The 14,390-nt window shown below is 44.9% G+C and overlaps 1 protein-coding gene across 5 annotated transcripts in view; it reads left to right on the top strand.

Annotated features, from left to right (window-relative positions):
• Positions 1-14,390, top strand: part of SEC14L5 (SEC14 like lipid binding 5) — a 41,344-nt gene that overhangs the window by 22,312 nt on the left and 4,642 nt on the right. For all 5 annotated transcript variants that reach the window (XM_075767506.1, XM_075767507.1, XM_075767508.1 and 2 more), the window contains 11 exons: positions 1,747-1,875; positions 2,546-2,765; positions 4,545-4,657; positions 8,768-8,957; positions 9,303-9,391; positions 9,913-9,983; positions 10,647-10,818; positions 11,513-11,647; positions 12,042-12,179; positions 12,672-12,917; positions 13,320-13,498. In XM_075767506.1, coding sequence (XP_075623621.1) covers positions 1,747-1,875; positions 2,546-2,765; positions 4,545-4,657; positions 8,768-8,957; positions 9,303-9,391; positions 9,913-9,983; positions 10,647-10,818; positions 11,513-11,647; positions 12,042-12,179; positions 12,672-12,917; positions 13,320-13,498 — 1,682 coding nt within the window. The remainder of the gene's footprint in view (positions 1-1,746; positions 1,876-2,545; positions 2,766-4,544; positions 4,658-8,767; positions 8,958-9,302; positions 9,392-9,912; positions 9,984-10,646; positions 10,819-11,512; positions 11,648-12,041; positions 12,180-12,671; positions 12,918-13,319; positions 13,499-14,390) is intronic.

Below are 14,390 nucleotides of genomic sequence, written 5' to 3'. Positions count from 1 at the left end.
TTCTCTGATTGGAGTGTTGGGTGAGAGTAGAAAACACAGATGGTGCTCCAGAGCTGCCGGTGTTCTCTGAGTTTCTTTTTGGTTGAAATTCAAGTTAATAAAAGCATCTGGAGCTTGGGCATGTGTTTAGATCTGGTTATTGAGAAGGAAACCCTTAATATTTATTATGATGAGGGACAGAGGGAAGTCAGGCAACTAATTTTGCCCACAAATAAGTGAAAGTTTTAGCACCTTGTCATGATCTTCATGCTCTAAATATTTGGAGACAGGTCTTGAGCCTTATTTGTGGCCTGGGGTGTCTCACTTTGTGGCTGTATCTTCAGGAGCAGCATGCCATTTCATTGTAATTGTGCTATTAGGGCTCAGTCACCATTAAATAGCTTCATCTGTTTCTGGAAGCAATCAGATACTGCTTTTTGTTCCCTAAACAAAAGTCCAGATCCTGTTACTTACCTGTCCTTTTGGCAACTGGACAGCAGCTCAGCTTCTTGGGAGTAAGCAAACTCTAAGTAGCTTCTCCTTCAAGCAAGACAAAGAATTGAAAAGCTATTAATGTTTTGGATGGTGAAGGGGTTTCCTGAGCCAGAGATCACTTGGTGGCTACACAGGGCTTCCTAAAAACAGCAGTAAATCAAACTTCCATCATTGTGAAAGGCGTTGACAGTTCTGAAGTGCTCCCAGGTCAACTCTGGAATCGCTCAGACACTGTTGCACTTGCTGATTTTGGCTGTGTTGCCTCCGGCTCGTGTCCTTCGGAAGGAAACGTCAGCAGCTGGGCTTTGAGGGGAGCAATCTTCCTGGAACAGGGCGGGCGCTAGCTGTCTGCATCCTCAAGATGGTTCTCTGCTCTATTTTTACCGGTTCCCTTTCCCCTACCAGAGTGCACCGGAAGGAGGTTTATTCTCATCTTTCCTTTTCTGCAGTGTTCTCTGAAGCAACTTGGAGAAATATGATCCTGCTTTTGCAGTTACTTAAGATCTCCCTGGGGGAATCTGTGTCCTTTATAGAGCTTGTATCTTTGTGTGTGGGCTGGAATTTTTTTCTTTCATGTCAGTTTGTGAACAGCAGCACCTGCAGAGAAAAGGCAGAGCCCTCTCAGAAAATGGTTAAGTTTAAAAGAGGAAAAGTTTATATAGGTTTTTGCCATATATAGAGTAACTGAGGGGAAATGGCTAGAAAGGAAAGGTGGGTATTGAACTGACAGTGGGAAAAACTCCCTGCTCTGCTAGGTCTCCTATGTTTTGGGGGGAAAACTGGCATTCAGTGGATGTTTCCTATCCAAAACTAGAAAAAACCCTGGTTTGTGTTCTTTTTCCTTTGCTGCAGATGTAGGGGTTTTAATTGCAGGTTCTGAGAGGCCATCCGTGTCTTTCTGTAAGGAGGTTTTGACGCGATGGTTTCAAGTGGGCAGTCTCACTACTATTTTAGTGCAACTTCTGCTTCGAATATTACCGTTCAGTTGTGCTGGGGCAGAGATGGCTTTTAATCTTGATTTCCTTGTGTGTGCGAAGAATGTTGGAAGAACCACAAACATCCGTATGTCTGGTTCATGATGTGCTTCTATTACTCTGGGAGACTTAAATCTGGCTTAAAGGTGGATCTGTCGATGCCTCATAGAGAAGCCTCTTCTGCCCCCTCGCTCTGTAGCTCTGGAGATTAAATAGCCAGTTTGGTACCAGGGCGAGGGCCGTGCTGCAATGTGAACTGTCTGCTACCATCCAACCCTGTGTGTATCTTTGAGCTTAGGTTCACCCTGAGAATGAAGAGTGGACTTGCTTTGAACAGTCTGCGTCTCTCGACATAAAGTCATTTTTTGGCTTTGAAAGCACAGTGGAAAAAATTGCCATGAAGCAATACACTTCAAATATCAAGCGGGTAAGTTTGAGACATTAAAAAAAAAAAATCAACGCCTGCTCTCAGTCTGCCTCTTTTTCTCTTCTTTTTGGTAAAATAGACCCGCTATAGTTGTTATACCCTCGCTTGTGTCTCTGAAATCCCTCAGTAGGGCAAATGAAGGAAAAAAACAGTGTGCAATGAGCAAAAACAATCTGCTCGCTGGAATGTGTCTGTGCAGGGGAGGGAGCAGGCTGTGCCAGAGGAGGATCGCAGTGGATGCCGTGGGTGCCAGGCTCCTCAGACAGTGAGAACACTGTTCTTGTGTGGAAGAGAACATTCTGGGTAAAAATCAGCAGCCTGTCTCTCCAGTAGCTTGGGCTTCCTTTTGGTGGCCTTTTCTTCTGGGCTGCAGAGGAACAGGACAGCTAACTGGTGGTTTGGGAGCAGGAGAACAGGATAAAAGTGTTGTAAAGGTACTTGCATTCATAGCATCGGAATTTGCATGGCCAGCGTTATAATTCACCACTTGTATGGTGCTTTCATACCGCAATTTTTCCAACAGTCAGGCAGATGGAAGGAGACAACTATTTCCCTTCTTTTTATCTCTAACAGCATTAGTCATCAGTCCTGAGGAAAACACTTTTCCACCTTGCTGGTTCTGGGGAGATGGGATTTTTTTTTCCCAATGAGAGTTTTTTTTCCCCTTCAGGGCAAGGAAGTGATTGAACACTATCTGAAGGAGTTGATCTCCCAAGGGATCACATTCATCCCCCGCTGGACGCCTCCCCCAGTGTGCGGACAGAAGGATGAGCAAACCCCGGCTGTCGGACATGACGCTGATGATGCACTGCTGGAGTCTGGGGCTCGTGGAACTACCAAAGAGCAAACTGGCAGCTCCTGCCCCCCAGCAGAAGCTGTCAGCCCTGATGGTATGCACTGTCCAGGCAGGAGCAGCTGCTGGCAATCGAAATGCCTTGACTAGCACTGACTAATGAGTTTATTTTTATTTTTTTGGCATGAGTTTTTTCTTCTGGGTTGTAGGTGGAGTAGAGGGAAAGTTATTTTCTTTCCTCAAGAAAAACACAAACAATGGAACTTTTTTTTTCCAAAACTGAAAAGCCAAGAAAAACTGTGCAGGCAGTATGTTTTTGTTTGAGCTTAGGAAAAAACCTTGGGTTTGATCTGGCTTTTAAGGTATTTTATACTTCAAATTGGAGAAACTTAAAGGTATGCCACAACTGAATTATAATTAAATACTTTGGCTGTTCAAAAATCAGTGTTCTTGGGGATTGGTTTGAATGTTTTTTGCCTGTCTATTAAGCAGAGACAAACTTGCAGAATGTTGCCTAATGCATTTCTTGCACAAAATGCCCGAATCGGACTTTATCTTCCTGTGTGCTGATCTGATGGTATCTTCTAGACTAAATAAAATTCTTTTATGGCAGAAATAGGAGGGGCCTCTTAATTTAGAGCCGTAATATTAGAAATAGGAGTTGTCATTCCTCAGAAGGAAAGACACACTTGTTCTACTGAGTGTAACTAGGGAAACCACTTGGAATTCGGAACTATCAACAGTTCTGGTCCCACCAGACCTTCTCTGGTAGCTTTTCTGTGTTGGAATCCATCTGGGAAAGGGATTGAAATCCACAGAGGAGCTGACTAAGAAATGTTCCTGTGCTTTGAGGTTAAAGTTAATCGAAGAGTGGCAGATCCCATCTAGTAGAAGAGGAGAGTAGCTCTTATTTTTCTGCTTATATTGATGTTTAGGAAGTGATTAGCTTCCCTGGGACTGCTCCCCAGCTTGCTAGCTGTGTGGATTCGGTGGGGGCGTAGCACTTATCAAATATAATTTCTGTATTATCAGTCAGCAACAGCTTATCCTGTGGGTGTCCAGGCCTTATTCTAAAGTTAATGGTATCTGCTGAAAAAAAATCCTGCCTAATGAAGAGCCAGCTCAGAGGTTCTTCTCCCAGCCCTCCTCCTCGTGTGCCTGCATGCCTCCAGACCAGCTACTGTCCTGCGCTGCTCCCCTTTGGGTACCACGTCCTCCTTGCTAGCATCTGCACACACAAACCTCAGATGGCACGTCTGCTTTTATCTCTGAATTCTGGCAGTCTCAAACCCCTGGCCCTTTTGTCTTGGGGGGGACCTTGAGCTGCTGGTATGCACAGAGCATCTCCTCATGCCAAAAATCTGCCTTGCTGTCAGAAATGGTAGTGTTATTCTCCCTTTCCCTCTGGTGTTCATAAGCAGAATAACATTTTGGTTTTCAGCTATCTGCTTTTCAGCCTCTTGTCATGGGGATTGTGTGTGAGATCTTTAGGACACTAGAGGATTTAAGTGCCCAGGTTTTGGAGTGGTTAATGAGATGAGTGCCAGAGCTCCTAGTTTGTTTTCGTGGTTTTTTTTGTTTTTTTTTTAAAGCTCCTACTGGAATAGTTCAGGGTTGAATGAAATATTAGTGTTCTAAGACACAGGCAGAGTGATCTAGCTTCGATACCTTACATGCTGTCTGTGTCCTCATGCCCTAATCACTGTGAGAATATCACTCGCTTCCCTCAGGCAGCTAAAATGAGGGCTTCTGCATTTTCCCAGTGTAAATCACACGTAACCTGATGTATAGAAATAACTGCACATCTCCTTTCTGGCTATGCTAAGTCTCCTCTGAATTGTTGGTTTGTTGTTTTTTTTTCCCCCTCTTCCTCTAGCTGACAAATTGGATGCTGATTACATTGAGCGATATCTGGGCCAGCTGACTCCAATTCAAGAGAGTTGCCTGATCCGCCTTCGCCAGTGGCTTCAAGAAACGCACAAAGGCAAGGTGGGTTTGCAAGCCTGAAGGTGATTGTTCTCACAGCTTGTGTGCCTTCAACCCCACAATAAAACTCAGGGTCACAGACAATTTGTGTGTGTTGAGACTCAACTGTTTTGGCAAGGAAAAGGATCCAAGAGTATCACAGACTGCTCCTCTCCGCTCTGTGGTCCCTTGAGCGTGATGCGTTTACTGTCTGCCTAGAGTAGGCATTGACCAGGGCTGGGTAGCCCAGGCTGGCCTGTCGGGAGAGGTTGTGTTTCCCAAGACCTGCAGCGTATGGTGGGAGAAATGGTTCGCTGCGTTGGTGGTGTGTCCCCACTCTCTGGGCAGGTGCTGCTCAGCAGAGAGGCAGTTGGTAGTGTAAGCTTGTACAGCCAAGGGCTGAATTCTTTAGAGGAGCATTCATTCTGTTCTTGTTTTAATCCCCTTTATCAAAATGTACTATTTCAAAACCACACAGGATTTGGGAGGCAGAGACAGTCTCACCTTACAGTGTGAGGTACATTGTATAAACCTCCAAAATAGAGGAGCCAAGTACAGCTGGAGTTGGCCAGCTAGTATAGATGGAAACATTTCTTCCCTGAAAAGCAGGACGAGTGCTGTGGGCTAGGTGTGTCTCTGCTTTGCTGTAATGTTCAGCAGCTGCTTGGGCTCCTCCTGGTTGAAGGGGAGTCTCTACATCAGGCCAAGAGGGTAAGTGGTATGTGGCTGAGAAAAGAAAAGATCTAGGGCAGCTTGAATGCTTCCGGAGGGATCTAACTCCAGGTTTCCTGATGGAGAGAGATTGTGCGGGAAGCACGGACCAAGGATAGCCACAGACGTAACTGGGTGGGCTGAGTGGATAAAGAGTGCTTAAGAAGAGGGGAAAACTGGAGGAAAATGGTTGGAGCAAGTGATCCCCCTTGAAAACAAAGTCCAGCTAGGTAGGGTTTCAATAGTAATAGCTTCCTGGCTTGGAAGGTAACTGCTCAGACAGCCACACAGAATGGGTTAGGAGGTACCCCCACATTCGTGGGCTTTGGAAGACTTTTTTTTAACTAGGCTTTCCAAAAGAGGCTGCTGTTTGCAAGGATCTTGCCAGTACTTTTGCGTGCCTTGCTGTATCTTTCTCAGAGCGGGGAGAGCATGTCTTGTCTGAGTAGAAGGAGTTTAAACATGATTTTAAAGCCCTGTTTTTTCTCTTGGGAAAACTAATGTCTATCACTCATGTAGAAGTAAATATAACAAAGACTTAGTTCCATTATTGAACACAAGAAGTTGTCCTCTTCTGTGTGAGTGTGCATGTGGGCTTTGTTGGTGCCAGTGAATGTGGATGGAGAAACAGTTACCAGAAAAGCGCAGGCTGAAGAGAAGAGCAGTATGTGTTGAGGTAGTGTAGGAAAGTTTCCCAGCAGCTGATGAGCGCTGAAGACTAACAATGCTGTTGAATCTGCAAGAGCCGATAAACTTGGAACACAAAACATCTGCCAAATCTGTCCAAGGCCGCTGGTATAGAGTAGCATCAACAACAGGTTGTATAACTTGGACCATGTCCAAGAGCGTGGTGGCTGCTGGATGCAGGTAGAGACTGCAGGAATATATATACAGCTGATGGACCAAACAACACCTTGAAGGACCATCTGAACACCTGCCTGCAAGCTGGTATTGTGTCACTAGGATGCTCTGCCTCCGAGTAAACAGCTGGGGCTGGCCTCTGACTAACCAGGTAACTGTGAGTATGTGTGAGTGAACTGTGTGAGTGGTTACCTGCTAATAACAACAGATTATTTAATAAAACTTGCTCTACTAAATATTGCTTGCGATCCATGTCTCCCCTGATTCAAAAGGTGCTTGACAACAAGCAGATGCAGAACAAAGGGGGCAGGGATGAATTCCCAGCTATAGTTATGCTCTGAAATACACAGGACATGAAACTTTTCAGATCTACAGTGATCTGTGCAGTAAAACCATGTCGATTTTGGTGTGGTAGGAGCTATCTCAGCTATTGGGTATCCAGCTGAAAACAAGCCTGAAGACAGTGAGACTTTATCCACATGTGATCTGCAAGGCTCTCGGTTTCAGGTGGAAGAAGCACATTCTAATGTTTGCCTGTTTTGTTCCAGTCAGAGGCTGGAGGAGGTAAAAGTGACAGCATGTGAGAAAAAGTGAAACAACTGCCTCTTGGGTCCTGGAAACTGTCCCCTCTTATTTTTCTCTTGATCCTATTTCACTATCCATTCCCTGTTCCTTCCAAAACAGATATTATTCTTTCTAATTAGATTTATCACTGCTTTAAAAATCTGAGTAGTTGAAGAAACAAACTTCAGATGGTGTTAAAATTGCAGAGACTTAAAGCTGTAATCAATAGCTCTGCACCATGTAGAACAGTACTTGTAGCTTCATTAGTAAACAGAGTAACAGGCTGAAATGAAGAAAACTTCATTTTCTTGTGTATGCAAGTTACTGCTTTGGTTGGACAAAGATAAATAAGAAACTAATTTCTGCCTTTGGTCCAAACAGAAGCACTGAATTTGCCTCTTACCTGTAGCTATGTACAGTACAGGTTTGAAACATGAAAAGTAACAAAACCTTCTAACAGCCATCCCCTCTCCTGGGTCTTCCAGGAGATCCAGGGGCTGTTGTAGATGTGTGTGGATTTTGCCTGTTGTCCTGGGAATAACAGCTTCCTCTGAGCAGCAGAAATGCATGTGTAAATCATCTGATGAAAATTCTGCTGTCTTTAATCTTGCTATGATTCTTCTAAATACATCTGAGATCCTACTTGGGAAGGCTGCCCTCTTCCTTATGTCATACAAATGCAGTGTTAGAATATGCTGAACAGCATTAATCTCCTATCTCCTCTTCAGGTGCTTCTAGGCTTGGCTGTAGGCTGCCTGAACTCTTTATGTGGAATCAATTCTTAATACCTCTTGCAGCTTCATACCAGCTTGTGAAACTGAGATTGCTCCCAGCCTGACACTGCTGGTGGCTTTGCTTTCTTCCCTGCTTTCTGTTTTCATGAGCAAGTCAGTGAACAAACAAAAAGAGCTTTGACTCCTGAACACGTGCTTTTTTTTTTGTATTGCAGCAGGGCTCAGATTGCTGGCATTGTACTAAGCACAGTACAGATACTCTGGAGGAGACTATCCTTGCTCCACAGAACCTGAATTTTTAATGAAAGCTTGATGTAGCAAATGAGGTTGAACACTTTTGGGGGAGCTGGGGCGAAGGGACTGAGAAATCCAGTTGTTTTGGCAACTGGCAGACTTGTAGTCAAATTTAACACTTCTGTGGAGTCTGTCAGGTTTCTTATTGATCCCTACTGTCTAGTATTACTGGCACATTTTCTGGTTTTCAGCTGAAGGAAACATGGGAGATTTGGAAGGAGGTTTCAATGAGCCATTCCACAGACTTGGTTTGGGAACACTTTTGTGTTCGTGGTGCTAGAATTACTGATAGAAAGTGTTGGGATGAGTGATAGAGAGAGGATATATTGTAGTTTTGGTTGATTTGTTTGTTTTGCCAAGAGCTAGTATCATGTGATGGGGCAGGGAAGCCTGTGGAAGAACTCGAAAGCTTTCCTGTTCAAACACCACCAGGGAAGTGTGGTCAAGAGCAGAGCAGAAGGGCCTGCACAAGAGCTGGAATTGGTGCTAGTGGGTAATCGTTTGAAGGCTGTACAGTCGTGATCCCCCCCAAATAGTTAATGTGTTACCTATGGATGCTTTACATCCTTTGCTAACTTGCCCTAAGGGGAGGTAAGCTTGCAGCTCTTACATTTATTCAGTATTTTGTTTGTCCTTGTCGATAGCTAGCTGAGGGACACTTTAGCCAGCCCAGACTTTGCTGGGGCTTCTGGCAGTTGGATCAGTGAAAGGCTTCTCGCAGGCTGTGCCTCTGCAGTACTTGGGTAGGTATCAAACCCGTATCTTTCAAAGGGGCACTTCTTTTGTGCTCCTAGCACCATCTGCTGCGTTCAGCTGAAGCAGTTGAGGGAGGGAGGGAGAAGGAATGTAGGTTTAGTATTTGTTATCTTAGTTTTAAGAGATTAATAACTAGTGTATGCTCTGCAGGCTTTATGGAGCAGTGGTACAGGTAACATAGCAGTCCTGATCCTTGGAATTTCTCTTCTCTCAGATCCCCAAAGATGAACATATCCTTCGTTTTCTGCGGGCTCGTGACTTCAACATTGACAAGGCTCGAGAAATGCTCTGTCAGTCGCTGTCTTGGCGAAAGCAGTACCAGGTGGATTACATCCTACAGTCGTGGAGACCCCCAGCCCTCTTGGACGAATACTACACTGGAGGATGGCATTACCAAGACAAAGGTTAGAAGCTGCCCCTTACCTTGATATTACAGCATGGTTGGCATTACAGGACCTCATAGGTAACCTGGGATTTTTGGAGAAAGTTGTATTGACACTTTAAACACTAACAAAGCAGTTCAACACCTGTAAATAGGCACCCCATTTTGCTGTAATTTTGTTATTCACTCTGCACAGATCAGGCAGACTAGAGGTAGTGCAAAGCAGCGTCTCTTTGGTAGGATGGCCTTTGGATATGATTTTTTTTATCCTTTTCAAATGTTTAATGTAGCTTTTATAAAAGGTACTAGAGTGATAGCCTGGGAGACTAGAGTACTTCCCTCTTTAAACCCTTATGTTTCTCTTTAGATGGACGACCACTCTACATCCTTCGTCTTGGCCAAATGGACACAAAAGGTTTGGTTAAAGCTCTGGGAGAGGAATCACTGCTGCGACATGTGAGTTGTACTCTCTTTTCTCACCTGAGGAACTCTGTTTCCCTTGGGGTGTTTAGAAGTCTTGTCATAGTGCAGCAGGAATCTACCTGCCTGACACTAATAATTCCTGTGTTTCGTGGGTGGCAACTCGAAGTTGGCTTGGACTTTGCCATGGCATTGCTTCTCCATCTTCATGCAGAGACAGAAGTGAAGCTGTTGTGATGATATGAATGGGCCAGAAAGATGTTTTCTGATAATCTGCAGTTTAGCTGTAAGCTTTCCGTGGCCCTTTCATGCAGCTTGGCTAATAACATTTGATCTGGAGACTCTTATATTTCGTCTTAGACTTTCAGTATCTGTACCTTGTATGGCCAGCACAACTTTTCAGTAGAGAAGCAGTTTTTTATGTAGATTATTCTCTGTTTTACACACTGTAAATTCTCAAACTGGTATACTTCTGGGCTCTGTATTTTTTGAAATAAGATCTCTGGGCTAGCCTGGTTTCTCAGGCTAATCCTAGTCTGTACTGTCTTGGATTTCAGGTTCTGTCAATTAACGAGGAAGGACAAAAGAGATGTGAGGAAAATACCAACGTCTTTGGCCGCCCCATCACGTTAGTATAGTTAGTTTTCTTGTATCTGCACAGAATTTGAACCAAGATGGTGAGAAGGATGCTTCTGTGAAGGTTTTAGATGATGTCTTTAGGGATAAATGGCAGACAGCAGTGTGTCTCTTACGGGCTGTTCCTGGGCTTGGGGTACTATATATAGTGGTCGTAAATGCAGATAAATGTTACAGCTTCACATGAAAGCAAGTATTGATCCTTCCTTACATCTTTTCACGTCCCATTTCAGATGAATTTAATCTCACTATCTTGGTGATTTTAATCCAGTGTCCTGGTTCTGGCAAGGATTCTTGAAATTCTTTTTTTTAATACAGAAACTGTCTGCCAGATTCCACTTTAATTTAAAATGCATTTTTGCATTATTTTTAACAGTAAGCTAAACAGCATTTTTGAAGGCACCCTCTTCCACGCTGACAGCATATGTTCTTGCCTTTTGGGTTGGGTGTCTGTTTTACCTAAAAGCTCAACTGCATTCAGGCTGTCTGGTGCCTGAGCGGAGATCTACTTTGTATTGGAACTGCTGGTCTCCCTCGTTGGCTTCACTAGATCCTGTACAAGCTATGGTGTTACCGAAATGTTTTGTGGATGGTAAACCAAGCAGCCACTGTGCAATGAAGTTCTGACAGGTCTCTTTCTGCGTCTTTGTTTTAGATCCTGGACATGTCTGGTGGATTTGGAAGGGCTAAATATGCGGCACCTCTGGCGGCCTGGAGTTAAGGCCCTACTTCGGATAATTGAGGTTGTAGAGGACAATTACCCTGAAACTCTGGGGAGACTACTGATAGTGCGAGCACCCAGGGTTTTTCCTGTGCTCTGGACTCTGGTGGGTGAAACCTGGACCATAGGATCATAAGTACTTGTAAATGTACAAATAGCTAAATCTTCCAGTTGGCGTAAGTTCTGCTTTTTTGAAGAGTTAGGGAGGGAAAAGCTTCCAGGTATCTTGTGGCTGAACTCCTGAAGAGGCCACAGCACTGCTACAGAGCAAGCTGTAGCATTCCTCTAGCTCACTTGATTCTAGTGGCTGTTGTTCCACCAGGGTATGTCGAGGGGATGTTGGACCTCAACTGCAAGCCCTCGCCAGCGCTGGTGGCCCAAACTTGGTGGGTTTTCATGTTAATGGGAAAAGACAAATTTTTTTTTTATCTCATGCTGGAGGACACTGAGGACAAGAGTAATAATAAATAATATGATTCTGCCTGGTGCCTGCTGACTGTTCTGGCAATGGAAGAACACGCTTGTTAAATTTCTTGTGAGGCTTATATGTGATGCACTGACTGCAAATGTATCTTACATGAAGTAGAAAACATTGAGATGAGGATACAGTATGCTTTCCATTTGTTACCCTTTTCTTTGGGGAAGTGATTCAGAGTTGCGAAGCTCTGCAGTGCTGCTGGTCTGCATTCCTGCTGTGAGGTCTTTGGTCTAGTGCCTAAAGCATCTGCGTAAGATGGTGCAGACGTTGTCTCTAATTTCACTCAGTGTAGTGATGTCTTCTGTCTGCTTTTTTTTTTCAGGTCAGTCCTTTTATCAATGAGAACACAAGGCAGAAGTTCCTCATTTACAGTGGGAATAACTACCAGGGTCCAGGAGGGCTGGTAGACTACGTGGACAAAGAGGTGATCCCAGACTTCCTGGGAGGAGACTGCATGGTGAGTTTTGCTCCCTGCTGTGCAGGGGGGGAATCTGCAATGTGCAAGCTCCTTCGATTCCCTCCTCAACACCCTGGCCTTCCACTCCCTTCTGAAAGATGGTTAAACCTCTGTTCTGGCTGGGATACCACTGCTCTGTGCAGTTAACTTGTGCATAGGAGACTTCACCATGAAGTGGTGATGCTGCGCTGGAGAAGGGGGTTAGAAGTCAGCTCTCTAAATGGAGCTTTGATAAACCATTATAGTTTACTTAGGAGTTCACTGTGGGACTAAGTTTATACCAGCTGAGGGTCTCATCCTTTGTGTCTGACAGCCAGCAAGAGTTGATGGTACAGATGATTGATACTTTACCACTAGATGAGTGTGAACCCTTGTATTTGTCTGACTCTTCCAGTGTACTGTCCCAGAAGGTGGGCTTGTTCCCAAGTCACTTTATCAAACAGATGAAGAGCCAGAGAACTCTGATCACATCCGGTTATGGACAGAAACTATCTATCATTCTGCAAGTGTTCTCAAAGGAGCTCCACACGAGGTACAAACTAAAGCTTTGTAAGGCTGAAGGAGGCGCTGAACTGGGATCAGTGATGTGTTCCTTTTGTTAAGGCTGACTAGAACAACAAAGGGCTCCAAAGTGTGAGCACGAGATGGTTCAGCAGCAGCGTGCCTTTCTTGGGAAGGCTAAGGCTAACTAACAGCTAGAAGTGTGGAAGAACAGCGATTTGGGAAGTAGTGTCTTTTGTATCTGCTATGGCCTGATCTTCTGTAAGATGCAGTCTCTTCCCCCTCCTTGGGGAAATAAAGCTCCCTAGGTTTCCCTTCGGATAGTGCAGCTTCCATTTTCAGTGGCGTAGCTGGGATGGTAATGGTGGTGATATAAGGTGGTGTGTACTGGGAACACCCTGATGGGGGTCATCAGAGGAGAGAATGTCCAAAAAAAAGCATGTTTGCAGAGTGGGGAGGAATATGCTGGCTGCCATCTGAAGACCTGACTCTCTTAAATATCCTTGTTCTGTTCCCTTCTTAGATAGTCGTGGAGATTCTGGAAGGGGAATCAGTCATCACCTGGGACTTTGACATCCTAAAGGGAGATGTGGTGTTCAGCCTCTTTCACTCCAAACGAGCTCCCGAAACAAGTCATAAAGAAGCCACGTTACCTGGTACCTCTGCTGCTGGGGACAATACGCAGCTAATTGATAAGACATGGGTCCTTGGGGTGGATTACAGCCGTATGGAATCTCCACTGGTTTGCCGGGAAGGAGAGAGCATCCAGGTCAGATGTGTTTGAGTCCTGGCATGGATCTTACAGTCCTAGAAATGCCAAAATGGTCTGGTGGTGGGGAGGGGAAGGAACTGGAGTGGGAAGTCGTATATTGCTTAGAAGTTGTTGTTGTGGTGGTCATTCTCTGGATTTCCTGTGAAAATGGCTGCTATTGCAGTCCTGATTTAGAGTAAGCAATTGGAAAGAGATTTCATAATACATGATAAAAAAATAGGTTCTTTTCAATTAATTTTTTATTAGCATTACAGGGGTTTGGCTCAGGCATATAAAATAAGTGAATGATACATGCTCCCTGAGTAGTCAGCTCGATAGTTCCTTTTGACTTTGCCAAGTCATTCAGCTATTTTTTAAGACACCTGGTAGTCACTTGATGGCACTCCCTTTCTCTCCCAGGGATCTCATGTGACTCGCTGGCCTGGCTTTTACATTCTCCAGTGGAAAATGCACGGCCCTCTGCCCTGTTCTGGCACTAGCCTCCCTCGGGTGGATGATGTTCTTGCCTCTCTGCAAGTTTCCAGTCACAAGTGCAAGCTTATATACTACTACGAGGTGCTTGCATCCAAGGACTTCAGGTAGGAGACTTACTGGGGGGATTTACTGTGCAACTTGGTGCGAGTTAAACATCCAGACACCAATGAGCTCCACAGGGCGTGCACTTCATCAGGGATGTTAGGTGGACAAAGGCTTGGTGGCATTTCACACAAAGAATCTCCTGTGGTGCTGCAGGGAATAAGGGAGCCCTTGGCTATGGAATTTGTGCTTCAGTTCTTGCTTACAGCTACCTGAAGAGGGGGAGGTTTTTGATTGAGGAGCTTTTTTGATCTTTGGGAACACTTTGAGAAGTTACTCTTGGAGTAATTTAACAAACATCAGCTGGGCTATTTCATACATATTTTGTTTGGTGCTTGAGAAGCATGTCAGTCGTTACTTGGAGAGTGCTTTCCAAATAGGTGAATGTATCAACCTTGGCAGGATTTGCCTAGCCTCCTTGAATGCTAAAAATATTTTTCAAATCACCCAGGAATTTGAATACTTTGCAAGTCCTTGACCTAGGAGCTGGAGGAAGAGTTAGGTAGACCGGACTTGCAGATGAGCAGGTGGTGACCTGGCCAGATCCTGTGGAGTCAGAGCAACAGCACATTCCTCACTCGGATCATTCAAACCTGTTCCTTGTTGCTCTACCTGCATAAAATGTGTCAGGAATAGTAGGCAGTCACAGCTGCGGGTGAACCCAGTCTGCTTTCGGCAGAAGGAGCTTAAGACCATGGATGTGCTGGGACTCCTGTGCTAAGCAGGCTGGAACTCTCACGTTAGCGGTGGCAGCCGCATTCACTGACCTGCACTGCATCTGGAACGCTCTTTAGTTTTTTTCCTTTCTGCTCAGGGGCTGGAATGCAGCCCCACAGAGGCTCCAGCTGCGTCGCCCTCCTAGAATAACTGCAAGAGACAAGGTATCGTATCTGT

This window comes from Balearica regulorum, chromosome 15, assembly GCF_011004875.1.
Source record: "Balearica regulorum gibbericeps isolate bBalReg1 chromosome 15, bBalReg1.pri, whole genome shotgun sequence".
In the NCBI taxonomy this organism is placed as follows: Eukaryota; Metazoa; Chordata; class Aves; order Gruiformes; family Gruidae; genus Balearica; species Balearica regulorum.
Note: the sequence above shows the minus strand (reverse complement) of the source record. Positions and strands in the feature narration are given on the sequence as shown.